The sequence below is a fragment of the Girardinichthys multiradiatus genome, chromosome 9, assembly GCF_021462225.1.
Source record: "Girardinichthys multiradiatus isolate DD_20200921_A chromosome 9, DD_fGirMul_XY1, whole genome shotgun sequence".
NCBI classification, from domain to species: domain Eukaryota; kingdom Metazoa; phylum Chordata; class Actinopteri; order Cyprinodontiformes; family Goodeidae; genus Girardinichthys; species Girardinichthys multiradiatus.
In genome coordinates, this window is record NC_061802.1 from 24,259,510 (window position 1) to 24,286,529 (window position 27,020).

Below are 27,020 nucleotides of genomic sequence, written 5' to 3' on the forward strand. Positions count from 1 at the left end.
ACCTATTTGTAGTTTGATTTCTGTTTAAACTTAGCTGTTTTGTAAAAGCCTCAGACAGTTGTTAGAGAACGCTGGTAAAGAAACAACATCATGAAAACCAAGCAACACAGCACAGCTCAGTGATAAAGTTGTGGAGAAATGTAAGAGAAGACTGGGTTTTAAAACAATGCCCCAAGTTATGGACATCTCACAGAACACTGTTCAATTCAACATTGAAAAATAGAAAGAGTATGGCACTACTGAATTGGAGAAAAATTGGCATCAGAAGTCCTGTGCACAGTTTGCCACTAGCCAAGCAGGAAACATTGCAGACATGTGGAAGAGGGTGCTCTGTTCAGATGTGACATTGATTTTTGAGTCCTACATATAAAATGCTATCAATGGCACAAAAAATAACACTGCACCTTTCTCTGACCACACCACTATCCCTAAACTGAAACATGATGGTGACAGCATCATGCTGTGCGGAGGCTTTTCTTCAGCATGGATGGGGAAGATGGTCAAAGTAAATAGGAAGCTGATTGGAGTGAAGTACAGAGCAACCCTGAAAGAAAACCTCTAAGAAGATCCAAAGGACTTGAGACTGCTGCAGAGGCTCACCTTTTATTCAACAGGTGGTGTTTTTCTTTTTTTTTTTTATCTCTGTTCCTTTTTTTCTGTAAAACACTTTGAATTGCCTTGTGTGCTATACAAATAAACTTGCCGTACCTTCCAGAAGGATGACCCTGAACAGACAGAGCTTAGTTTAGATCAAAGCATGTTCACCTGGTAAATGGCCTAGTCAAAGTCAAACCTAAACTAATTTGAAAATCTGTGGCAAGATTTAACAATTGGTCTTCACAAATAATCTGCATCCAATCTGATTATGTCAGGATCTGTCTCTGTTAGGTTTTTGTGTTGTTTACTTTCTGCTCAGCGAGGTGCTTTTCTATTCATTTTGGTTTATTTAGATTCCTTCTGTTTAGTTTTGTTGCTTCCTGGGTTCCGGTGTTAAATGTGTTTAGTTATATCCTGGTATATCTGGTTTCCTCTTGTTTATGTTCTTCATTCTAGTCTTTATTTACTTGGGTTCTGGTCACCTCCCTGCTCTCCATGTTCATCACGTTAATTTGTCATTCTCCCACTTTATTGTTTAGGTTCCCAGGTCCCCAGCTGTCTCACATTCTCCTGATTATCTCCTCTCCCAGTTTATTGGTTCACATTCCATTTCCCTCAGTATTTAAGTTCTCTGGTTTTCATTGTTCACCACTGGATTCTCTGCTCACATCCCTAGTTCTACGTCTCCGTGTTCCTGCCTGCCTTACCCTTGTAAGTGTTTTTCAGTTCTTCATAAATCTTGTCAACTCACAATGCGACTCCCTTCCTCCTGCCTGAATTTTGGTCCTGCTCCACCACATAATATTAGAGATTAAGCTTGAGCTAAAAGATGTGTAAGGCTGGTTGCAGAATCCCTAAAAAACCGCTGCAGCAATAGGTGGTTCTACAAAGTATTCACTCAGGGGGACTGAAAACAAATTAATTCCACAGTTTTCTGATGTTTATTTGTAAAGCATTTTAAAAACATGCACCAGTTTATTTCTATTTAACTTTGTGCTACTTTGTGGGGCAACAGTGGTGATGGTGATAGGGGTTTGTCCCGTAACCGGTGGATTGCCGGTTCGAACTCCCATTTTGTCCATCTCACTCGCTGTTTCCTTGGGCAAGACTACTTGACTGCTGGTGGTCAGAGGGCTCGGTGGCGCCCATTGTAAGGCAGCCTCACTTCTCTTTGTCTTCCCAAGGGTAACTGTGGCTACAATATTGCCTACTACTGTCAGTGTGTAAATGTGTGTAAAACACTTTGGGGTCCTCGGCCCTGATAAAGAGCTATGCAAGTGCAGGCCATTCACCATTTGTGTTGGTCTATCACATAAAATACCAAGAAATACATTGAACCTGTTGAAATGTGACAAAATGTAAAAAAATGTTCAAGGGACATGACTACTTTTGCAAGGCAAAGTCTCTTGCAAACGTCTTGGTGCCGATATTTTACTATGGCTGTTTTTATCTGTATATGTACAGTACAGACCAAACGTTTGGACACACCTTCTCATTCAAAGAGTTGTCTTAATTTCCATTACTTTGAATATTGTAGCTTCACACTGAAGGAATCAAAACTATGAATTAACACATGTGGAATTATATACTGAACAAAAAGTGTGAAACAACTGAAAATATGTCTTATATTCTAGGTTCTTCAAAGTAGCGACCTTTTGCTTTGATTACTGCTCCACACACTCTTGGCATTCTGTTGATGAGCTTCAAGAGGTAGTCACCTGAAATGGTTTTCCAACAGTCTTGAAGGAGTTCCTAGAGATGCTTAGCACTTGTTGGCCCTTTTGCCTTCACTCTGCGGTCCAGCTCACCTCAAACCATCTCGATTGGGTTCAGGTCCGGTGACTGTGGAGGCCAGATCATCTGGCGCAGCACCCCATCACTTTCCTTCTTGGTCAAATAGCCCTTACACAGCCTGGAGGTGTTTGGGTTCATTGTCCTGTTGAAAAATAAACGATGCTCCAACTAAACGCAAACCGGATGGAATAGCATGCCGCTGCAAGATGCTGTGGAAGCCATGCTGGTTCAGTATGCCTTCAATTTTGAATAAATCTCCAACAGTGTCACCAGCAAAGCACCATCACACCTCCTCCTCCATGCTTCACGGTGGGAACCAGGCATGTAGAGTCCATCCATTCACCTCTTCTGCACCGCACAAAGACACGGTGGTTGGAACCAAAGATCTCAAACTTGGACTCATCAGACCAAAGCACAGATTTCCACTGGTCTAATGTCCATTCCTTGTGTTCTTTAGCCCAAACAAGTCTCTTCTGTTTGTTGCCTGTCCTCAGCAGTGGTTTCCTAGCAGCTATTTTACCATGAAGGCCTGATTCACACAGTCTCCTCTTAACAGTTGTTCTAGAGATGTGTCTGCTGCTAGAACTCTGTGTGGCAATGATTTGTTCTCTAATCTGAGCTGCTGTTAACCTGCGATTTCTGAGGCTGGTGACTCGGATGAACTTATCGTCCGCAGCAGAAGTGACTCTTGGTCTTCCTTTACTGGGGCGGTCCTCATGTGAGCTAGTTTCTTTGTAGTGTTTGATGGTTTTTGCGACTGCACTTGGGGACAGTTTCAAAGTTTTCCCAATTGTTCAGACTGACTGACCTTCATTTCTTAAAGTAATGATGGCCACTCGTTTTTCTTTACTTAGTTGCTTTTTTTTTGCCATAATACAAATTCTAACAGTCTATTCAGTAGGACTATCAGCTGTGTACTGTGTCCACCTCCTGCACAACACAACTGATGGTCCCAACCCCATTTATAAGGCTTGAAATCCCACTTATTAAACCTGACAGGGCACACCTGTGAAGTGAAAACCATTTCAGGTGACTACTTCTTGAAGCTCATCAACAGAATGCCAAGTGTGCATAGCAGTAATCAAAGCAAAAGGTGGCTACTTTGAAGAACCTAGAATATAAAACATATTTTCAGATGTTTCACACTTTTTTGTTCAGTATATAATTCCACATGTGTTAATTCATATTTTGATGCCTTCAGTGTGAAGCTACAATATTCATAGTCATGAAAATAAAGACAACTATTTGAATGAGAAGGTGTGTCCAAACCTTTGGTCTGTACTGTATATATTTTGCATTCATTGCTCTTTAGGTTTTATTGTTTCTGCATACAATGTCAGAAAGGTTGTATAAACCACAAAGTAAATATGAATTCAGGCTCTTCTTTTAATATTTGTAGAATTGGCATCAGAACTGAACTCAGATGTTTCTCATTACCTTTGGAGGGAGACAATTGCAGCCTGCTCATTTTCATTTTCAGCCTGTGTGGTCCCCAACACTTGCCAAGCCTGTGGGGAGAAACAGATATCAGTAAATAGCGGGATGGATCCACCACAGCTTGTCTTTTCAGGGGGTTCAAACACAGAAGGAATAAATAACTGAGATCTTTCCCAAGCAACTGACACTGCTGCTTCAGATTGACCTGTACAGATGAGCTGCAGTGCATATTAACAATCAGACCTGTCTTTTATATTTTTCTTAGCTGAAAGAAGTGTAACTTTGACTATTCAATTCAAATGATGATCACCTGGAACCTGGAATAAAGTTTCAAGGTTAATTCATTGTTACATCCTGATGCTCCAATTAATCAAAGATGGCGTTAAATTTAATCCTGCTAGAAATAAATGCTAATAAATTGTTTTGAAACTTAGAGGAGAAGAAGACGATAAAAGTCTTTAAAAAGTGCAGAAAATGCTTTAGATGCAGAAATCCAAGGACAGTTTGTATTTCAGAAACTTGTAAAGACAAATAAGACAATTTGCAGGCAGAATTTAAATGCACCTTGCAAAAATAAAACACTTTGGTTGTACATCCATGCTCATGAATTGCTCTGTTGGCAGTTTTTTCCCAGGCCTGACGTCTGCAACGTCAACGAATGGAGCCAGCCAAATTAATCAGCTGCAGACTGATTGGGAACAGTCAGCTTTGGCTTCCAACTCAGACAGAAATAAAAGTATAATAAATTCTTAGGCAAATTTCAGGGAATGTAATCTTATTTAGCTCCAAGAGAAACGGGGGTTTTACCAGCTCCGGAAAAGCCGAGGCAGAAGCTCAGAATAGCATCATTCTACTGTTTACCTAAACCCCAAGTAAAAATTTCAGTGAATAAATTTTGCAGAACAGATGCAATGTGGATAATTTTTGTTAAGCTTAACGTTTGTTAAGCTTCGACAACAGTGGAAGCTTTGGGTCACTTCGACTGATACTAAAACGTGATGAATAAATTACAGTGTTTACTTTTAAAAAGACTAAATTCGGTCATACTATTTTTTTAAAGAGCTATAGCATTCAAAGTAATGTTTTGGTTTTTATTTTCGCTTAATTTATATCAGACTAACATCTTTTACATGACGTCCAGTGATTTTCTCAGGCTGATTTTCTCATTCCCTAAACACAGTAAGGCAAAACCTTAACTGTAAACAATTTTATTTCCATTTAAAGGTTCTATGTTACAGACATGTACTTCATCTTCCTTAATGATCACATCTTTTTTTAAGGGAAAAATGGTTAATTACAATGCTCTGCAGACATATTTACAGCGCTTTAATGTTCACACATTTTGTCACTTGTGTGAGATTTTATGTGACGCACACAATCACAACACAAATACACAAAGGCAGCATATAACTGTGAAGTGGAAGGAAAATGATTCATGCTTTTTAACAATTTTAACAGATAGAAATCAACAAATTACAGCATGCATTTGTGTTTAGTACCCATTACTTTGAGATTCCTGAAAAAAAATCCAGTGCAACCAATTTCTTTCGCAATAAACATCATGAAGATCATGGGACACACCAGTCAGGTCAGGGATAAAGTTTTAGAGAAGTTTAAAGCTGGGTTAGGTTTTAATAATTATCCTAAAGATGAACATTTTACAGGACACTGTTCAATCCTTCACCAGAAATAAAATGGTTTAATGACATATCTACGTAGACATGGCGGGCCATCTAAACTGAGAGGCTGGTTATGGAAAAGCAACAGTGAAAAAATGGCCCATGCTAACTTTGGAGGACCTATAGAGATCCACTGCTCAGGTGGGAGAATGTCAGTCTCTAGAAATGCAAAGCTGGTACAAATGTAACCCAGAAGGCCTGCAGCAGTAATTCCAGTGAAAGGTGGTACTACAAGGTACTGACACGGAGGGGGGCTGAATATAAATTCATGCCACGTTTCACTGATTGTAACTTGTAAAAAAATAAAAAAACATAGTTTTATTTTCTACTGCTGCTTCATAAGGTTCCTACACAGTCCTAAAAAGTCTGGAAAAGTAGGAAATTTGCTTTTATAATTTTTCTGGTCTCAATAAGTATGGAAAAATAAAACTAAGTGTGACACAAAATAAGCATATTTCAATGTGACATTTTGCAAGTTCAAAGTCTCCCGGAAATTATGTCAAAAGGAAAATCTCCGGTGATTCATTATGTAAGCATCAACAATAAACTGTTCAGAATGAAGTCAAGCTGCGTTAAAACAGCGTTAATATGGTGAAATGGTGCATTGCTGGTGGAGGCAGCAATACTACGACAGCAGCTGTTAGTCTGCACTACTTTCTTGAAGTGAAGAGGAAGGTAAGAACACTTCTTTGTTGCAAAAGCACATTTAGATAGCAGTCATTGTTAAGAATTAAAAATCCGGAAGTATTTTTTATTTATTTTATTATGTAAGGATTATGATTATTGATTAATTAATATTCATCAAGAATTATAATTTAAAATAATAATTTGACAAAAATAAATTTCTTAACCAAAAATCATGACTTACGAATAGAAATCAGAGATGTCCTCTGGTGTTGTGATTATGGGCTCAAAGCTCTTTAATAATTACAAATTATTAACCAAACCACCAACTGTCACTGTTTATTCAACCACTTCACCGAAAGTGGGGGAACTTCGACCTTGTTTTGACAGATAAATCACTCTTGCACGAAATAAAAACAAATGCTTCTCTTAATTATATATATGAAAATTTACTGAAGCCAAATAATCCTGATATACCATTATTCTGGTCCAAAAACCTTCACCTAACTAACAAGCACCATTCTACACAAAGGGAATAAAAAAAAAAAAGACTAACAGTAATAATAAAAGAAAAACATATATACACATTTAGTGTCTATGAAGATCAAACCAGTAGTTTTATGGACAAAATGTGTAATTTGGGTTAAATGGAAAGAGAAGTCCTCCTGGTGCTGATGTCCCATCAGCTGATAAAACGGTGGGGCCACGCCCCTTTAGCCACAACCAGCTGATTGCCCCAAATTTTGACAAAGGGTCATAAAACTCTGAGGCGGGAACTCAGTGGAAAATCTCCAGCAATAAAACTGGAACAAAGAGTGGTCGGGCGAGGCCCAGACCACAGTTTCTTTGAATGAAAAACTTTTAAAAGTCCAACTTCTAACTCCTGGCTGATTTGAGATCAGCTGGACAAACATTAACCACGCACAATTCAGCAGCGCTTGCACACCAAATCAAAACAGAGCTCAGCATAACATAATTCAATCGGTATTGCACACAACAGATTTCCAGCTTTCAAGCTCTTCCGGGAATGGCCTTGTGGACCAAAAGTTCGCCTGCGAGCTCTTGTCTCTCCAGATATGCGCCTCCATTGCGCTGTCCTGTGAGACAGGCGGGAAATGGCAACAAAACTCTGCATCTCAGCCGAGCTATGCTCCCAGTGATGTCAGAGCTGCGACATCTGTTGAGCTGCGTGTGTCAAAATGTGCGACCAAAATGGATGGCCCCAACATATTAATAATAATCATCCAAAATTATTATTATTAAAATAAGATAAATTACACGCCCATACGATATATTTAAATAAATGTTTTTTCTAAAGATTCTAAAACAAAGCTAAAAAATTCACACACCAGGTAGTGTCTTGAGATCTTGAATCATCCCTTGTGTCTGCTGGTGCTGCTCCATGCTACTCAGCGTTGCCTCCAATTGTTTCACTCAATTCAATTCAAATTCAATTCAAAAATACTTCCCAAAGGGAAATTAAATGTTGTTGTAGCTCATTATGAAGGTTTCCTCAAAGAGCCGTAGATGCTGATGGCTGTTGTCAGGAAGGATCTCCTGTAGCGCTCCGTCTTACAGCAGATCTGAAGAAGCCTCTGACTGAAGACACTCTGTTGTTATACAACAGTCTGATGAAGAGGATGCTCAGGGTTCTCCATAATGTTCTTCATTTTATGAAGAATCCGTCTTTGCACAATGATCTCCAGAGGTTCCAGAGGAGTCCCCAGAACAGAGCCAGCCTTCTTTATCAGCTTGTTGAGTTTTTTTAAGTCCCTGGCTCTGATGCTGCTTCCCCAGCAGATGATGGCAGAAGAGATCACACTTTCCACAACAGACTTATAGAAGATATGCAGCATCTTGCTGCAAACACCAAAGGACCTAAGCTTCATCAAGAAGTACAGTCTGCTTTGTCCTCTCTTGTAGATAGCTTCACAGTTGCATCTCCACTCTAGTCTGTTGTCCAGGTGAACACCGAGGTATTTATACTCCTCCACCTCTTCTCCCATGATGGAAAAAGTTTTTGACTTATTCCTGTTTCTCTTAAAATCTACAATCATCTCCTTTGTTTTAGTCACGTTCAAAATGAGATGATTGTTTCCACACCATGCCACAAAGCGGTCCACCACCTTCCTGTACTCATCTTCTTGTCCATCTCTGATCCACCCCACGACTGCAGAATCATCCGAGTATTTCTGCAGATGACAGGAGTCTGTCTTGTACAGGAAGGTGTACAGAGTGAAAAGGAACGGTGAGAGTACAGTCCCCTGTGGTGCTCCTGTGCTTCTGACTACCTGGTTAGACTCATAACCCTTCAGTCTCACAAACTGTGGTCTGTTTGTCAGGTAGTCTTTGATCCAGGAGATTGTTGAGGCCTCCACCTGAACCTTCTGGAGTTTCTGACTAAACAAATCAGGTTGGATTGTGTTAAATGCACTGGAGACATCAAAGAACATGATCCTCACAGTGCTGCTGGCTTTGTCCAGATGACAGTGGGTTTGTTGAAGCAGGTGTATGATGGCATCTTCAACTCCAACTCCACAGCGATAAGCAAACTGAAGGGGTTCCTGATAGTTTATTGTTTGCTTACTCAGGTGGGCCAACAGGAGTCTCTCTAGGACCTTCATGATGTGAGATGTCAAGGCAACAGGTCTATAGTCATTGAGGACTGATGGGTGAGTTTTCTTTGGTACCGGAACAAGACAGGAGGTCTTCCACAACACCGGAACCTTATTCTGGGCCAGGCTAAGGTTGAAGAGGTGCTGCAGAATCCCACAGAGCTGCTCTGCACAGGCCTTCAGGACTCTAGTGCTGACATGATCTGGACCTGCAGCCTTATTCCGATTCAGTCTCTCCAGTTGCATCTTCACCTGACTTCTTGAGACACACAGGTGGAAGGGGGAAGCAAAGGAAGCATCAGCATCTTCTGATATGGTTGAAGGCAAACGTGTTGAAGCAGAAAGGTCTAGGGCTGAGGTGGAAGATAAAACATTTGAGGTGTTACTAGATAGCTGTGGGTCCTGTGGGTCAAAGGAGGCTGGGATGTCTGTTTGGCTGTGAGCAGGAGAGGAGGATGCTGAGCTTGTTTCTGAACTGAACCTATTGAAGAATGTGTTCAGTTCATTGGCTTTGTCCAGACCTTCATTGGTCTGATCATCCTTCTGCTTGAAGCCTGTGATCTTCTTCATCCCTGACCACACATCTCTGATATTGTTTTGCTGGAGCTTGCTCTCCAGCTTCTTCTTGTACACCCCCTTGCTGTCTCTTATCTTGACTTTAAGTTGCTTCTATAAACTCTTCAATAATTCTCTGTCTCCCTCTCTGAAGGCTCTTTTTTTCTTGTTAAGCAGGTCCTTCAGGTCACTGGTGATCTAAGGTTTGTTATTGGGGAAGCATCTCATGGTTCTGGTGGGGATGATGTTATCCACACAGAAGTTTATATAGTCGGTTACACACTCAGTCATGGCATTGATGTCCTCTCCATGTGGCTGGCACAGTGCGTCCCAGTCTGTAGCCTCAAAGCAACCTTGCAGAGCTTCTTCAGCTTCCTGTGACCATTTTCTCACAGTCCTCTTTATTACAGGTTGTCTCTGAACAAGGGGCTTATATTTCGAGCAGAGAAAAACAAGATTGTGATCTGATTTGCCTAAAGGAGGTCTTGCTGTAGAGATGTATGAGTCCTTAACATTTGCATAAAACAAATCTAATGTTTTGTTTTCTCTGACAAACTGTTGAAATGTTGGAAGTGTAGCAGAGAGTGAAGCATGGTTAAAATCACCAGAAATTGCCACAAAAGCATTGGGGTTTTGTGTCTGTAGCTTAGCAACCACTGAGCTGATGGCATCACATGCAGTGTCGGCAACAGCGGAAGGTGGAACGTAAACTGTTGCCAAAATAACACTGGTGAACTCTCTGGGTAAATAATATGGACGAAAACGTACTGCCAACAGTTCAATATCTGGACTGCAGAGATGACACTTCACAGTAACATGTCCTGGATTACACCATCTGTTGTTCATAAATACTGCCAGTCCACCTCCTTTACATTTGCCGCTCCTCTTTAAATCTCTGTCTGCTCGTATGGTTAAAAAGCCCAGCAGAGATACGCTGGAGTCGGGGATATGATCCTGCAGCCATGTCTCAGTAAAACACATAATACTGCATTTTTGGTACTCTGGCTGGGTCCTTTGTAGGGCTTGGAATTTATCCAACTTGTTTCCCAACGATCTCACATTGCCCATCATAATCGACGGAAGAGATGGTTTGAACTTCCTCCTTCTCTCTCTTCTCTTAGCTCCAGCTCTGCATCCACGGCGTCTCCTTTTCAACTCATCAAGGATTTGGGGTTGTAGTTGAAGTATTATTTGAGCTTTTGAGATATTAATCAGCTGCTCCTGGTTGTAAGAAACAACCCCGTTGCCATGGCAATGCATCATGACAAATGTACAAAAGTAGAAAAGTATTAGGAAAAATCCTCCAAGCTGCACAGCATCTGACACCAGAGAGGACAGTCGTCCAAATAAAAAATCAACTGTATCCACCACAAGAGGAAGAGTTCCCAAAAAAGAATCAAAAGTAACAGAGCTACTCCAACCTGCTGCCGCCTTGAGCGGTGCAATTCTAGAAATTGAATAGAAATTGAATAGAAATTCACTCAGTGCTGTATATATACTGTAACCCTGGATTTACACTGTATCTGCTCTGGTCCGGTCCAATGCGAAGCCCGGAGGAGCTCCAACAACCATTCGCAGATGGTGCAATAAAAGCCAGTGATAAATGCGGTAGCAAGTCCAAAACAACTAATTCTGTGCAAGTTATACCAGTTATACTGCTTCATTTTTCGTTTTATGCATCCAGATATTTTTATGTGTTTTGTTCTACAATGGGTGAGTTCACTGAGTGCAGCAAATCTATATTTATTGCTTAGTTTGGTGCATTTAATGTTTAATTTCTCGGTTTATAATACCTTACATATCCCAATAACTGATCTAATGCTAACAACTGCTACCATGTACATGTGTGTATATAAATATATGTGTATTTATTTAATATATCGAGATCTAGTCCATCTTTAGCAAATTATTTTGAAAATAATGTTGTGCTCGTTCTGTTTCCTGGTGGTGAGGTTTGATTCATGCATATTGACTCCGGCTGTGCTCCGAACAGAGACTCTGGTTGACGTCTGCACACCGCAGCACTTGTGCTCTGCCACCTGATGAAAGCTGACTTTTTTCTCCTGGCTCTGCTGTGTCTCTCTGTGAGAGTGTGTGAAATATATCCAAATAAATATCAGATTCTTCGCTGCTGCCTGTGTTGCTGGCCATTGAAGCAGCAGTCAGTTTACATGCAGGGGTTCCCCTTTGACGTCATAAAGAAAATTGCAAAGCAGCAGTCTGGAAATGTCTTTTTAGTGAAATTTATGACCACATATTTCACCAACTGTTGATTTCAGTGACATGAATTTATTTTAAAAAATATTTCATCAATGTTTCCTTTGCATAAATGCAATTGGAATTATCATGAAAATTTGATGTCACAGGCACTTTACATTCTGGGTTAAATGGCTAACTATTCAGATTTTTTGTAAGTAAACTTAAACTGTGACTGTCTTTGGGGTCTGGCATGTGTGTATCAGGTCAACATAACTGATGCATCTAAAATCCAAAATGTGATTTTAATGAGATAACACCTCTCTACTGTGTGTCTATGTAAGGGCAAATTTAGTAACTTGTTCTGAAGCTAACCTATAATGATACTGTTTTGTTTGACTTTTTGAAACGAGGGGCAAAATTATTTCTAAATGATTTACATTGGGGAATTAAGCCACTAAGCACCCCAGGAGGAATTTTGGAATCGTATTAGTTCCATACACCACAGGATAATCCTCTCCTTGGAATAAGTGGCAGATTTCTGTATGTTCGAGGGGACCCTGAAAGCACTTGTGTGACGGTTTTACTCTTTGAGCTAGGAAAGAGGTCACTTCTTTAGAAAAAGGGAAGATTTAAATAAATAAACCATGAATGAACTATTATTCAGGTCGCTGGGCAAATGAAAGCTCTCATGAAGAGCAAGTTGAGTATTTATACTATTGTAAACACTCTTGCTATTGGCAATCAGGCCTGTGGGTGCTGCCTGCTAAATCAGCTTCACACAGCCAGCGGTCAGGCAGGCATTCTTCCTCTGCCGCTTCTCACTACATGAGGTGGAATAAGTAGGGTTGGATTAAGGTGTGCAGCTGATCCTGTTTAGTTTACAGATGGTCTGCAGTTTTATGGCAGGCTGTACATCTTTCTCTTCAAATAGAATGCATGTTTAAATATGAATGTACCCATGGTTAACTTTGGTATTCAAATAGGGCAAAGAAAGCAAACAAAACACAAACTAAGCGGTGCATGTGTTACTGTGTGCAAGCGTGCGTGCATGCTAAATAAATTCACCTCTGAATCATGAGGGTCCTGCAGAACGGCTGCTTCGAGCAAAAGCACAGCATTTGGCAAATCTCCCTCTCGAGATTTTTTCAGTCCCTCCTCAAATGCATTAGACAGGTCCTTATAAGGATTATCTGTGTGGAAGTAGTACCCCTGTCAGCGAAGAAAAAAACAACAAAACAAGGCAGAGGCAATGTAAGTTATTCTCCTTCACATGAAAATGCACACCAATGCAAGGGTCCCGTCTTGCTGATTCTTTTTAAGCAAAGCTCCGACAGCAGGAATTGATTTTATTCCATTCTCCTTCACATCAAACCTGCGTGGAGCTCCTTTGGGTTTGGCTGTTCTCTTTAAATGTTAAACTTTGCATTTTTTAACTTGGATGACCCTGGTCTGTTGCATGCATTTGAGCTTGATGACTTTGAAATGGCTTTTTCTTGAAGATCTAATTCTGCCCTGGGAATCAAAAAGCCTACAAGACTGATGTTATGGGGTTTGCTTCTATGAGAAGGTCAGCTCTCGGTTGAATGGTTCAGGCATCCTGCGGTGTACAGTAGGCCCTATTACATGCAATTCTAATGCGATAAAATAAATTATAGATTTGGCATTCAGAAGACACTAAAATTCTTTATTTTCTAGATTGCTTGACAATGTTTTAGTGAAAAGGGCCTATCCAAAAAAATAAAAAATATTTTGAGAGCTTCTTATTGAGACACAAAATTGATAATTGGAACCTTAAAGTGCCTGTGACACGCTTTTCCCACAAATGCAGAAATTGAAAGAAAGCATCTTAATATTGAAGGAATTGGGCAGTAATTGACATGATATTAGGATTAAAGATGTGATAAAAGATAATTGTGACACAAAACAAGCATATTTCGATGTTAAATTTTGCAAGACTAAAGTTGCCCAGAAATGATGTCAAAGGGGAAGCCTCCGGTCATTCATTTTGTGAGCGTCAATGATAAACGTTCAGGTTGAAGCAGAGTTGCATTAACCCTTGTGTGGTGTTCGGGTCTGTGGGACCCATTTTCATTATTTACTGAAGGAAAAATTATACAATTAATGTATATTAATTGTAAATTTGTTTCCACTCATATCATGATTTTAATTAAATGTTTGATTGTGAGGCATTAAAAATCACAAAATGCAACGGGTCCACTAGACCCAGAAACATTGGCTGAGTAAAAACAATATGAACACCACACAAGGGTTAAAAACAGCGTTAGTATGGTGAAACAGTGCATTAATGGTGGTGGCAGCAATACTACGACAGCAGTCATTATTCGGCACTACTTTCCTGAAGTGAAGAGGTTCAGAGCTGCCTGGATCAGAGCTGGAAAACTGGAGGAACAAATGGGCTGGTCCCACCAACCACAGCCAGTTGTGATCAAAGGACTTCTAAGCAAACTGCTTAGAAAAAGAAACCTCTGAATTCACAAGAGAAATTGTCAGAGGTCTGGATATCTGACAGACAAAGGAGAATGTTGAATCATATGCTATAGCCGCGCTGTTCAGTGCATCTGATGGGAAAAGAACAGCAGAGTAAAGGTTGTTGCTGCTGTTGCTAAATGGATCAAAGCTCAGCAGGTAACAACACTTCCTTGTTGCAAAAGTACATTTAGACAATGACAGTTAATATTAATAATTAAAAATCCAAAATTATTATCATTATTAAAAAAGATAAATTATAGGTGCATACGATATGTTTAAATAAATGTTTTTTTAAAGATTCTAATGTAAAAAATTCACACACCAGGTAGTGTCTTCATATAATGAATCATCTCTTGTGTCTGCTACTGCTCCTTCATGCTCCTCACTTCGCCTCCGGTTGTTTCACTCAGTGCCGTATCGATACTGTAACCCTGGATTTACACTGTATCTGCTCCGGACCAGTCCGGTCTGCTGCAAAGCCCAGAGGAGCTCCAAGAACCATATGTAGATTGTGCAATGAAACCCATTGATAAATACGGTAGCAAGTCCAAAACAACTCATTCTGTGGAAGTTAAACCAGGTAAACTCCTTTATTTTTCATTTTATGAATCCATATATTTTCATGTGTTTTGTTCTACAATGAGTTCACTGAGAGAAGCAAAGCTGTATTTGCTGCTAAAGTTTGGTGCATTTATTGTTTAATTGCTCGGTTAATAATACCTTACTTAACCCAGGAACTGATCTAATGTAAACAACTGCTAATATATACATGTATATATAGAAATATATGCGTGTATTTATTGAGATAGCCAGATCTAGTCTGTCTTTAGTGAATTATTTTGAAAATTCAGATGCTCTGCTCGTTCTGTTTCCTGGTGCGGTATGACTCATGCATATTGACTCCGGCCATGCTGCAGCATCCGACAAAAATAGACTGGTCAAATTAGATGGCCGTCCGCACGCCGCAGCACTTGTGCTCAAACATCTGATGAAAGCTGACTTTCTTCTCTGCTGTGTCTTTCTGTGAGAGTGACTGAAATATATCTAATGAAATATTAGATTCTTCGCTACTGTCTTTGACATGTCTGCATGTCAGTTTACATGCAGGGTTTCTCCTTGGACGTCACAAAAAAGCGCAACAAAATCGCAAAGTAGTCTGGAAAAGCCTTTTTTGTGAAATGTATGACCATATACAGTACAGACCAAATGTTTGGACACACCTTCTCATTCAAAGAGTTTTCTTTATTTTCATGACCATGAATATTGTAGCTTCACACTGAAGGCATCAAAACTATGAATTAACACATGTGGATTTATATACTGAACAAAAAAGTGTGAAACAACTGAAAATATGTCTTTATATTCTAGGTTCTTCAAAGTAGCCACCTTTTGCTTTGATTACTGCTACACACACTCTTGGCATTCTGTTGATGAGCTTCAAGAGGTAGTCACCTGAAATGGTTTTCACTTCACAGGTGTGCCCTGTCAGGTTTAATAAGTGGGATTTCAAGCCTTCTAAATGGGGTTGGGACATCAGTTGTGTTGTGCAGGAGGTGGATACAGTACACAGCTGATAGTCCTACTGAATAGACTGTTAGAATTTGTATTATGGCAAGAAAAAAGCAGCTAAGTAAAGAAAAACGAGTGGCCATCATTACTTTAAGAAATGAAGGTCAGTCAGTCCGAACAATTGGGAAAACTTTGAAAGTGTCCCCAAGTGCAGTCGCAAAAACCATCAAGCGCTGCAAAGAAACTGGCTCACATGAGGACCGCCCCTGGAAAGGAAGACCAAGAGTCACTTCTGCTGCAGATGATAAGTTCATCCGAGTCACCAGCCTCAGAAATTGCAGGTTAACAGCAGCTCAGATTAGAGAACAGGTCAATGCCACACAGAGTTCTAGCAGCAGACACATCTCTAGAACAACTGTTAAGAGGAGACTATGTGAATCAGGCCTTCATGGTAAAATAGCTGCTAGGAAACCACTGCTGAGGACAGGCAACAAGCAGAAGAGACTTGTTTGGGCTAAAGAACACAAGGAATGGACATTAGACCAGTGGAAATCTGTGCTTTGGTCTGATGAGTCCAAGTTTGAGATTTTTGGTTCCAACCACCGTGTCTTTGTGCGGCGCAGAAGAGGTGAACGGATGGACTCTACATGCCTGGTTCCCACCGTGAAGCATGGAGGAGGAGGTGTGATGGTGTGGGGTGCTTTGCTGGTGACACTGTTGGGGATTTATTCAAAATTGAAGGCATACTGAACCAGCATGGCTACCACAGCATCTTGCAGTGGCATGCTATTCCATCCGGTTTGCAGTTTAGTTGGACCATCATTTATTTTTCAACAGGACAATGACCCCAACCACACCTCCGGGCTGTGTAAGGGCTATTTGACCAAGAAGGAGAGTGATGGGGTGCTGTGCCAGATGACCTGGCCTCCACAGTCACCGGACCTGAACCCAATCAAGATGGTTTGAGGTGAGCTGGACCGCAGAGTGAAGGCAAAAGGGCCAACAAGTGCTAAGCATCTCTGGGAACTCCTTCAAGACTGTTGGAAAACCATTTCAGGTGACTACCTCTTGAAGCTCGTCAACAGAATGCCAAGAGAGTGCGGAGCAGTAATCAAAGCAAAAGGTGGCTACTTTGAAGAACCTAGAATATAAGACATATTTTCAGTTGTTTCACACTTTTTTGTTCAGTATATAATTCCACATTTGTTAATTCATAGTTTTGATGCCTTCAGTGTGAAGCTACAATATTCATAGTCATGAAAAGAAAGAAAACGTTTTGAATGAGAAGGTGTCTAAACTTTTGGTCTGTACTGTATCTCAACCTCCATTCATTTCAGTGGCATGAATTTACTTTTTAAAATATTTTATCAATGTTTCCTTTCCATAAATGCAATAGGATTTATCATGAAAATTCAACATCGCAGGCACTTTAATTTCTTAAGGCCTTTGTAGAGCCTAGAGGTTGCTGCTTCACTCATGTCTGGACTTTTACGTTTCAGTGTTGGTTTGGACAAATTCCACAAATTGGGCCAAAATTGTCATTTGTATATGTTTCTATGACAGTTTCTTTGTAAATAATGAACTAATTAAATGCACCATTTAAAAAATTAAATATCGATGTGTTAAAATTACTCTTTAATATTTCAGGTTTACTGTAGTTATTTCATATCACCTATGTTAACCTGAAAAGCAATTGAACTACAGACTTCCACTGGCAGTTTTTGTCTCGCCCCCTAACTTTGATTAGTAAGGTTGGAAACACATTCTTGTGTTGTTACACAGAACTATGAAATAATTGTTTAATTTATTATTTTTTCATTATTATACAATAATGGACTTCAATATGTCTTTGTATGAAATTACAATCTCTAGGGATACTGCATCTAATTCAGTCACTTTATTTATGTATCGTCATTTCTTAATAGATGACATCTCAAGGCCCTTTACAAGATAAATATCCAACAGATGAATTAAACTTCATAAATATGCATATCAGTTTAGCTCTGGTTATTTTGCAAAGTAGTTCAATTTTGTTTATAATTCCAACTGGTTAAAAGTTGTCTATCCAAGGAAGGCTAGCTGATTGCATCGAGTTGTTACCCAGCAATGTCTCCTTTTGTCCCAATTCTGAGGTGTTTGGGACTTTAATTCAGTTCAATTTAGTCTTATTTATATAATGCCAATTCGTTGTGAATTGGCATTACAGGCACTTTACAAAGTCAATTCAATAGAATCTTACAGATTTCAAGTCAGGCATATAAAATCCAATTAATCGAGTTAATTAATTTTGACTTTCTCTTGTGTGTGTATATATTTTTATCATTTCGTTGTGTAATGGGAATTCTTGCAGTAAGCATTCCAAAGTGTATGACCTTTAGGTTACCTCACTCCTCAGAATATCTGTGTTAGAGGAGGAAGCTGTAAAAGCCATTATCAGAAGTTTAATGGTTAAGACCCATCTTTTAGGGTGATGTCAAGAAGGGCAGTTAGGTCTGTTCCTAGATAACCTTGTCACTTTTGAACTCAAGAAGGGTCTGGGCCATAAAACACAGACTCTTTGAAGTTGAGATAACACTGTCATGTTTGGTATAAATTCTGTGTGTAACTGTTGATCGGGGCTCTGCTTCACTGACTAACCTCAGTGACAGGGTCTTTAAACGCTGAATGCCTTTGAATAAAACTTATAAAGACAAAGTCCGGATTTTCTCTTCTTGTGAGTCAACTTCTACCCACTTTGATAAGAAAATTCCACAACAGTTGCTATTTATTCTGTTCTTCAGGTCTTGATTTCTTAAGTTTATTTCTCTGTGCTCATTATTGTTAGGTGTTGTCCTTATTAGTTCCTTCTTTTGTGTTTTAGTTTTATTTATACATCTAGTGTTATTTTCTGTTAGATATCCAATAAAGTTTTTCCTGGGTTTCTTTGTGTTTCTGCTCTGCTCTGGTTAATTCTTCCTCCTTCAGCTGCTCTGTCGTCTCTCTGCCTCAGCTGCTCCTCATTTCATTAGCTCTTCTGGTTCACTTATCATTTCCCTCCCCTGCCTCAGTATATATACCTACTGGTTGTCTTTGTCCTCTGCTGTTTCCGTGCCGGTTTTCACTGTCTGATCATGCTCCGTGTTTTGTTCCCTATATACAAGACCAACTTGTAAGTTCTTCTTGTTTTATTATTAACGTACCCAGCTTTACTTCAGTCACCTTCTGTATTAGTGTCATCTGGAAAACTTCTTGTATGATACTGACCTTCTCATGTGGAGATACAGATGAGGGTATTTGCGCCTGCTCGTTTTCTGTCAGCCAGTTTCGTCGGGCCAGCTCTTCCCACTCCGCCTGCATTTTGTCCCAGAACTCTGTATCTGACTGCAGACATCATGGAGAGGAAGCAGCAGAGGATTGAGGTTGGATTGATGGGGGGAGAGAGTGGAAGGTGACAGCAGGGAATGACTGATTATTGTGCTGTGAAACAAAAGCTCCTGTTAGGTTTTTCACCACCTGCTCTTGGAAATGTCACATTTGTCAAGATTAGCGAGTCTTTGTAATGTATGGACTCCACTCTCCTCCTGACCTAATATATTTGTCAGTGTTTGTTAAATGAAAACAAAGATATGGATGAAAAACAAAATTATTCCTTTACTCATTGACTAACAAATTAAAATGCTAATTTCATTTAAAACAATATCATGTAACAATACTGGTAAAATATAATCATAGTACAAAAAATATTTGTACTATCTTAATTGCTAATGTGAAAGCATGCCAGTCCAGAACTTCACAGTCTCTATCAGCTTGACATTTAAATGGTTATTTGCTGGCATTTAATTAGCTGACCAAAGAGCTGAGGTTCATTCTGGATGGTCAACCTGTCAGTTTAAGATGCCAAATCACCTCCTGCATAAGCTTTCCATCTTTATATTTGGCAGGAAAGCAAATCCTGGACCTTTTGAGATAGCTTAGGTGAGCCTTTTCTTTCATGAACCATCATCTTGCAATGTCTCATTTGAAACTTCAATATGTGGCATTAGTGAAGAGTTATCACTTTAAATACAGTCTTTCCAAATATTATAATAGGAAAGGTTTTCATTTGTGCTCAGTGCTTTGTATTAATTACAGACTAATTCAGTAAACATAAGTCCTACATAATGGTGGCATCAAGAATGAAGGCTGTGCCCGAAAATGTTATTTAATTTAATAAATAGCCAACTTCATTAAAATTTGAGATGCAATAAAAAAAATACACTTTACATTTATAATGGTACTTTGTATTGAAAAAAGCTGATTAGCTTAAAGGGAGGATTGCTTATCTCTATAACAAATCAAGCCATGCACGTCATGAAGCAGATGAGCTTGTGATATTGGCCGAGAAAATAAGAAATATGGAAATAAACTGTTAGATTAGATTGAATTTTGTAGTAGCTGTGAATGCACAGGATATAAATATATATTTGTGTGCGCATAAAATGTTTAGTTGTTTAGTTACCTTAAAATACTCAAATTACTTCAACAACTGAGCCTAATGTTTCACATTGTCTTTAACAAAACCTTGCAAGGTGAGGATCATGTAGCGGTAAAGAAATCTCTAAAATCTCTATGGGAGCAAATATTGTTCTGCAGCGCCACATTTAACTGAAAATCATAGATGAAATATAGATCACTCAGTATTAGTGGGTTGTAATTATCATCATTAACGTTTGTTTGAAGATCGTTTTTTTAGCTACTACTTGGTTTTAGTTTTTTACAGTTAATACTGGAAAATCTTACTAGTCTTATAAAATCAAAGAAAGTATTGTTATAGTAATGTTTGTACGATTTTTTTATTTGTAAGAAACCAGCATTTGTGTTTGAATCCAGTTTGAGGTCAGCTGTGAAGGATGCTGAGTACGATTTTTTTTTTTTTCCACCCTTTTTGTAATTTTCCATTGAAAAACTTCTAATTGAGTGGTCCCGTCTCTTTTAATGCTCACCACTGTCACTACAGATGCTTTAACTGTTATGAGCGTAAAACTTGCAAGCAGTGAATCGTCGCAGCTTTTTCTCTTCCAGCTGGCTGATTCCATGATTCTCGGATGTCTTCCTGTCAGAAGGAGGGCGAAGCGGGAAGAATGAAGCCAAGCAGAGCAGAACAGCCTTGTGTGACTAACTGACTGACTAAAGCCAGAACTCCATCAGTACATGATGGTACAGTATACAGCAAGTGTGTGTGTACTGATACTGTTGGTGAGTGTAAAACACAGATGCATATAGTGTAAGAAGACAGGTGTTTTTGTCAAATGTCATCAAATCCTCCACATGAGGTGAGCCTTAAGATTGACAGTGAGGGCACAGTTTTGCTTTACACTAGTCAGTCATTCATCCATTCATACACACATTCACACACTGACAGTGGAAGACTACATTGTAGCCACAGCTGCCCTGCGGCAGACTGACTGGCTGCATTACAACTGCCACCACCCAGCTCTCTGACCACCATCAGCAGGCAAGGTGGGGGAAGTGTCTTGCCCAAGGACACAACAACTGATACGGCCAGAACTGGCAAATACTAGAGGTGTATTCAATAAATATTCAATACATTTATATATATTTTCATTAAAATATGCAAATATATTGAGCAATATTTGCAATACATGAATAAATAAATAAATACATTCAAATATAATAAAATTAGAAGTCTTAAATTTATTCCAAATGTTATTCCCTAAAATTCTCTTACTGAATATTATTAGACTATGTATAATGTGATACTAAGTTTGTTTAAGGCAGATCTGTGTTAGTCATTTGTTTCTGATTGCTTTTAATCTAATTCTGATGCCTGTTTTAATGGCTTTCATGTTGCAGCTATTATCATTTTCATAATGCTGTCTTAATGCTTTTCATTATTCCTTACAGTGATGTGGGCCTGTGTTTGCACTGTGACTTAGTTCATCATCTCATTATTTGTTTCTTGCAGACAATCAAATGTTGGTGCAGTGAAAGTATTCAGGGTGCAACTTTCTATCTCTCTAATCACATCACATGATGACAGTAAATTGGCTGCATGCTTAAAATGGACCGATTATGCAGACATGTTTCTGTTATACACATATTTCTTTATATTGCTGTGATGTGTTATTTTTAACACTGGTGCTGACAGTTTTATTAAGGGAAACAGAACACAAACACATCGGGATGTATTTAAATCCTGGGTATTGCCGGAAGAAGCCTATAGCTCAGACTTTTAATCACAGCTGCTCTGAAAGAGCTCCTAGCCAATAAACATGTCACTACTGGTTGGAAATTAATTGGCAATATGTAGTCACTCACATTTGAAAAAGGCTCTTGATATATCTTGGTCTGCATAGAACAGAAGTGGTATACGCAGCCGAAGTACATTTTTATTGTAGTGACAATAACTTTCATCCATGTCAGGTGGTCAGAAACATAGAAACTGTTTATCCCCTAAAAATAAATAAATAAATAAAAAAGTAAAACCAAACTGATCTTAGTTTTTTATTAGAATCCCTCAATCGGCTTACTTCGTTTAGATTTCCTATTGTAGTTTTATATGTTTAAGCCATGTATCGCACCCCTTTACAACAATCTTGTTGGAGAAGCGTGGATCACATTTGCTTGTAGGATTTGAATGACTCCAGTGTGACCACACCTTCTTCAAATTCCCTAATGACCAAGCCATGTGCGCACACCTCATGAATAAGCTGACCCCATTATACTAAAACGCCACAATTTAACCAGGGACACTTTGTGCATGCCCAAAACAGTCTTGATGGTTCCCAGAAGACTTCTCTAAGACCTAGTTCTGGGTGAGGTTAATGTCATAGTGTGTGTTCTTACTCTGATTATAAAGAGGACTAAACAAGAATTTTGTATATATTGAGCTGCTTTTCATTTGCAGAATGAAGCTTTAGTCAGTTAATTACTGGAATTGAATACTACATGAATCCAGATTTAAACCACATGTCAAATCAGAAAAATATGTAAGTGGTACAGATTTGTCCCTGTCTACGAAGGCCAATGAAGGCAATGATGGAAAACCTTGCTTCTTTGGCATTTAATCAACTTCTAAATAAGTGCCAAATTTTGTGTAAAGTCAGTCAGTCAGTCAGTCATTTTCTACTGCTTATTCCATAGTGGGTCACGGGGGAGCTGGTGCCTATCTCCAGCAGTCTATGGGCGAGAGGCGGGGTACACCCTGGACAGATCGCCAGTCCATCGCAGGGCAACACACAAACAACCATGCACACACTCATTCATACACCTAAGGTCAATTTAGAGTGACCAATTAACCTAACAGGCATGTCTTTGGACTGTGGGAGGAAGCCGGAGTACCCGGTGGGAACCCACGCATGCACAGGGAGAACATGCAAACTCCATGCAGAAAGACCCCAGGCCGGGAATCGAACCCAGGATCTTCTTGCTGCAAGGCAACAGTGCTACCAACTGCGCCACTGCAGTTTTTTTTAGTCTTTCCCTTTACTAATTTAGCTGGAAAAAAGAAAGAAAAAGCTTTAATAATCCATAGCAAAGAGTGCTCCACCTGGGCAAAAAAGAAGACACTTAATTTCTGAAACATTATTTTAATTTGAAATAAATTTGTAGAAAGCATATTGAATTTAGAATTGCTGGTAGGTCTATGTACACAGAAACATGTATAGAATACCTTCTTTATACTGCTGGCCTTGTCTGAAAAAATATATGTTTGCACCAATCAGGAACTGTCCAAATCAAATACTGTGTTTGTTATTTCTGCAAACAAATTCAAATGCACACAGTGTTCACATGATGTGCATGAATACATACGGTATCTACTAATACACCACTGTGGACATTTTTAACCTGAAATCCTGTTCCTTTGCTTCAATTATTTAATGGATGCATAAACCCAACACAGCAAAGCAACCATTATTTTTGCATCATTAAGCATCCCATTATTAACATAATGTAATCCCAAAAGGAATTGAATAAAAATCTTTGTTAAAACAAAAATGAGCCTTTTCACCATCTGCATTAATTTAGTTCAAGAGATACAACCTAATATTCTGCAAAGCCAGCTGTTAATAAATACACTTTTTGCTCACCCAGATGCAGAACAAGCACAAATAAACTTTGTATAAAAAAGCATCACAAAAAGTAATCTTACAATAGAAAACATAGATGTCCATTTGAAGCATTCTTTCTTTAATATCATGACAGAAGAGAAAGTTTTGTGACAAAGTTTAATTTTAACAAGTCGTTAAAAGTCATCCTTTTATAATAAACCTACAAGTCTCCTTAAAGAAGTTACAAATGTTTATATATATTGTAACTCGTATTATGTGGTTCCCTCAGGAACCGTTTGGAATTTATAATGTATGAAAAATCGATCGAAAAATGTGTTTTTATTTTACATTCATCTAGATTATGCCATGTAACCTAAATGTTAAAGTTTAAACATCCATGAACATCAATTTTAGTTATTTTAATTTGAGTTAGAGTCTCTGGAGCCAAGCAAGTACTTGAATGGAGGTTACTCATCCATTTTTGCCAAGGGAGCTTATATTTTTAAAAGGGAAAGTCTCATTATTTACTGGTGACACAGCAGCCTCCTGATAGAAAAAAGTCCTTTCATCTTCTATGCAGGGCTGGTCTGGCCTTTTAATGTTAATGAGCTACCCGCTGCTGTGCTGCATAGGGCAAGTCCTTGGTCAGCAGGACAAAAATAGGAAGCTAGAGTCCGGATAATGTCGCTCAGAGGGGAATGAAAACATTTCCCTGGACAATGTAGAGCAGGATATATGTTTTTGGGAATGTTTTTCATGGAGCTAACTGCATGCTTCTGTTGTAGACAGTCACAGAACTGTTTTAAACTGTGAATTGTTACAACATCAATCAAAACTTCAATCAACGTCTGATCTTTGATTCTCAAACACTTGGAGCTCAACACCAAAAATAAATTGTCAAAATACTAGTGGAAGCATGCAAAAGGCTGGAAGTAATAATAGGAATATTATATTTATTTATATATATATATATATATATATATATATATATATATATATATATATATATATATGTATGTATGTATATGTATGTATGTATATATACATATATATTTTTGAATAAATGTAAATATAAATACATACATAATTTTTTTATTTTTATTAATTCACCTTTTACATTGTTTTATTATCGTTTGAGAAATGCCAAATCTGATTTCCTATCAGACACAAACCTTTTGGTTGAATAAAAATATTTTCAAATATAAATCTACCAGGTGTACGAATAATTTTGGGCTTAACGATATGTATCTTTTCTATGACTTTCTGTCTGCCTGTCCATGTGTGGGTTTTCTCTGGGTACTCACAGGGCTCTGGCCACAGGGTTGCCTGGGGGTGGCACAGGCTATCCCTGGAATATGATTGGCCACCCCACCTGGCCACCCCAACCAGAGCTGTCAATCACTTTATATAGCATTTGCAGAGAGGTTTGCAGTGTTGCCAAAATATCACTTCTGTCGTTAGATTTAGCACCTTTTCAAAGCCCCAGATTGAATTTTATTCAAAAAAGTGTCTATAGCCCAATATAGCAGGTTTTTGGTAAGCTAACAGCAACTTTCTGGGGAAGCAAGCTGCCACATGAATGAGCTGAATCTGTTCCCACGCACAGCAACCGGCTACAACTTTAATATTCTCTGAGCCATCTCTTCCTGAATTTCTACATGAATCTGAAAGGGCATGAATATGCACTGCCTTTCAAACTGGAATTATGTGATGTGGGCCATTGGCAAGAAAAGAAAACAAAGTTAAGTCTGCTTGCACCACAGCTCATCCAGAGAGGAAGATGGCGCTCAGGCTGCAGGATACTGTTACCAGTCTTTGGTCCATGCAGAGATGCTTGCCCCACAGCATCACAGGATCTCATCACTCAGCTGCCGTGAATGTCATGTTTGTATTCGTGGATGGTTTTTGGCTTACCTAACATGTGACATCATGACTACGTTCGGAATGGTATACCCAATTCCTCACCCTCTGCTATCAATTTCTCACAGCCCTCTTTTTTGCTTCTTCTATCAGTATATGACCAGCGGTGGGTAGAGTAGCCATAAATGATACTAAAGTAAGTGTAGCAATGCTTTAATATATTTTTACTCAAGTAGATGTAACAATAGTCATTTAAAAGTACTCATGTGAGAGTAAAAGTATTTAGTAAAAAAGCCTATTTGAGCAGTACTGTTTCATTTGATTTCATTTGTTAAAATTATGTAATCATACTAACAAAATATAACATTATGTGCCAGTACTCAGAATAATAAAATAGAAACTCATTACACAATAACAAATTTGTGCAGATGAAACTCACATTTCCAAATCTCAGTTTTTCCCAACATAAAACCTTTGAAACCAATTCTTTCAGTAGGTAATTTTTACATGTTAGAGCAGTGCAAAGCACTTTCAGAGACAGTATCTTTATTATTATTAACATTATTAACATTATTACCTTTTTTAAAGCAGGTAAAGCCTCATTGAGATAAAAATCTCTTTCCCAAGAGGGACCTGGCAAGACGGCAGCAGAGTTACAATGATGTAGCAAAGAACATTCATACATAAAATAACACGTCTGAATAGTAATCTTTTCCAGGGATGCCCATAAATGAGTTTGGCAAAATAATATCTAATTTCCTTATGTTCATCTCATCATCTGAAAACTACACTGCCATTGTGGTTTGTGCATAATTTCCCAAAGCAGGTGTGACAAAATTACAGATAAGTAAAAGCATGGTTATGCTAAGCTTGGATATAAGTTACAAAGCTAAAAAGTCTTCAACTGTCTTTAGCTCTTGCTCTGTTAAAATATCTTTACAAATCATTAAGTTGAGAGAGTGTTTTTGTTTTGGGAAACCATAAGTGTGCAGTTGCTCTCCATTCTGGGGTTTTTTAACACCAGAACCTATCAGTGTCAGGGATGTGCTAGTTTTACCAAGGTACACGCTGCTTTAGTGGTGCTGCGGTGCGGTCTGACTTAAAACTTGGTGAATCAGTATTTCTGCAGCCCTATTCTCGTTGGCTTTGATAAATAGTTTCTTTTTTTCTTCATAGCTGATACTCTCTCTGGAGATATTTTCTAAAAATACATTATGGTGGTAAAAATGTTTCACCTCATAAAATGTTTGCTTTATATTGCATAAAAAAGAAACTAAGTTGGATTTTATTGTTTCACTCACAGATTACTGAGGCAGATCTAAGGATTTAAAATTTTACAGCACCATAAAAATCAGATTGATATTCATACATACATATATATATATATATATATATATATATATATATATATATATATATATATATATATATATATATATATACACACACAGTACAGACCAGAAGTTTGGACACACCTTCTCATGCAAAGAGTTTTCTTTATTTTCATGACTATGAATATTGTAGCTTCACACTGAAGGCATCAAAACTATGAATTAACACATGTAGAATTATAAACTGAGCAAAAAAGTGTGAAACAACTGAAAATATGTTTTATATTCTGGGTTCTTCAA

General features: G+C 38.6%; 1 protein-coding gene across 1 annotated transcript in view; it reads right to left on the reverse strand.

Annotated features, from left to right (window-relative positions):
• pex5la (peroxisomal biogenesis factor 5-like a) overlaps nt 1-27,020 on the reverse strand; it is a 133,176-nt gene that overhangs the window by 25,186 nt on the left and 80,970 nt on the right. Inside the window, exons 9-11 of the mRNA XM_047374970.1 lie at nt 18,743-18,859; nt 12,566-12,709; nt 3,829-3,899 (exon numbers count right to left, since the gene is read on the reverse strand). Of these exons, the coding sequence (XP_047230926.1) occupies nt 3,829-3,899; nt 12,566-12,709; nt 18,743-18,859 (332 nt within the window). The remainder of the gene's footprint in view (nt 1-3,828; nt 3,900-12,565; nt 12,710-18,742; nt 18,860-27,020) is intronic.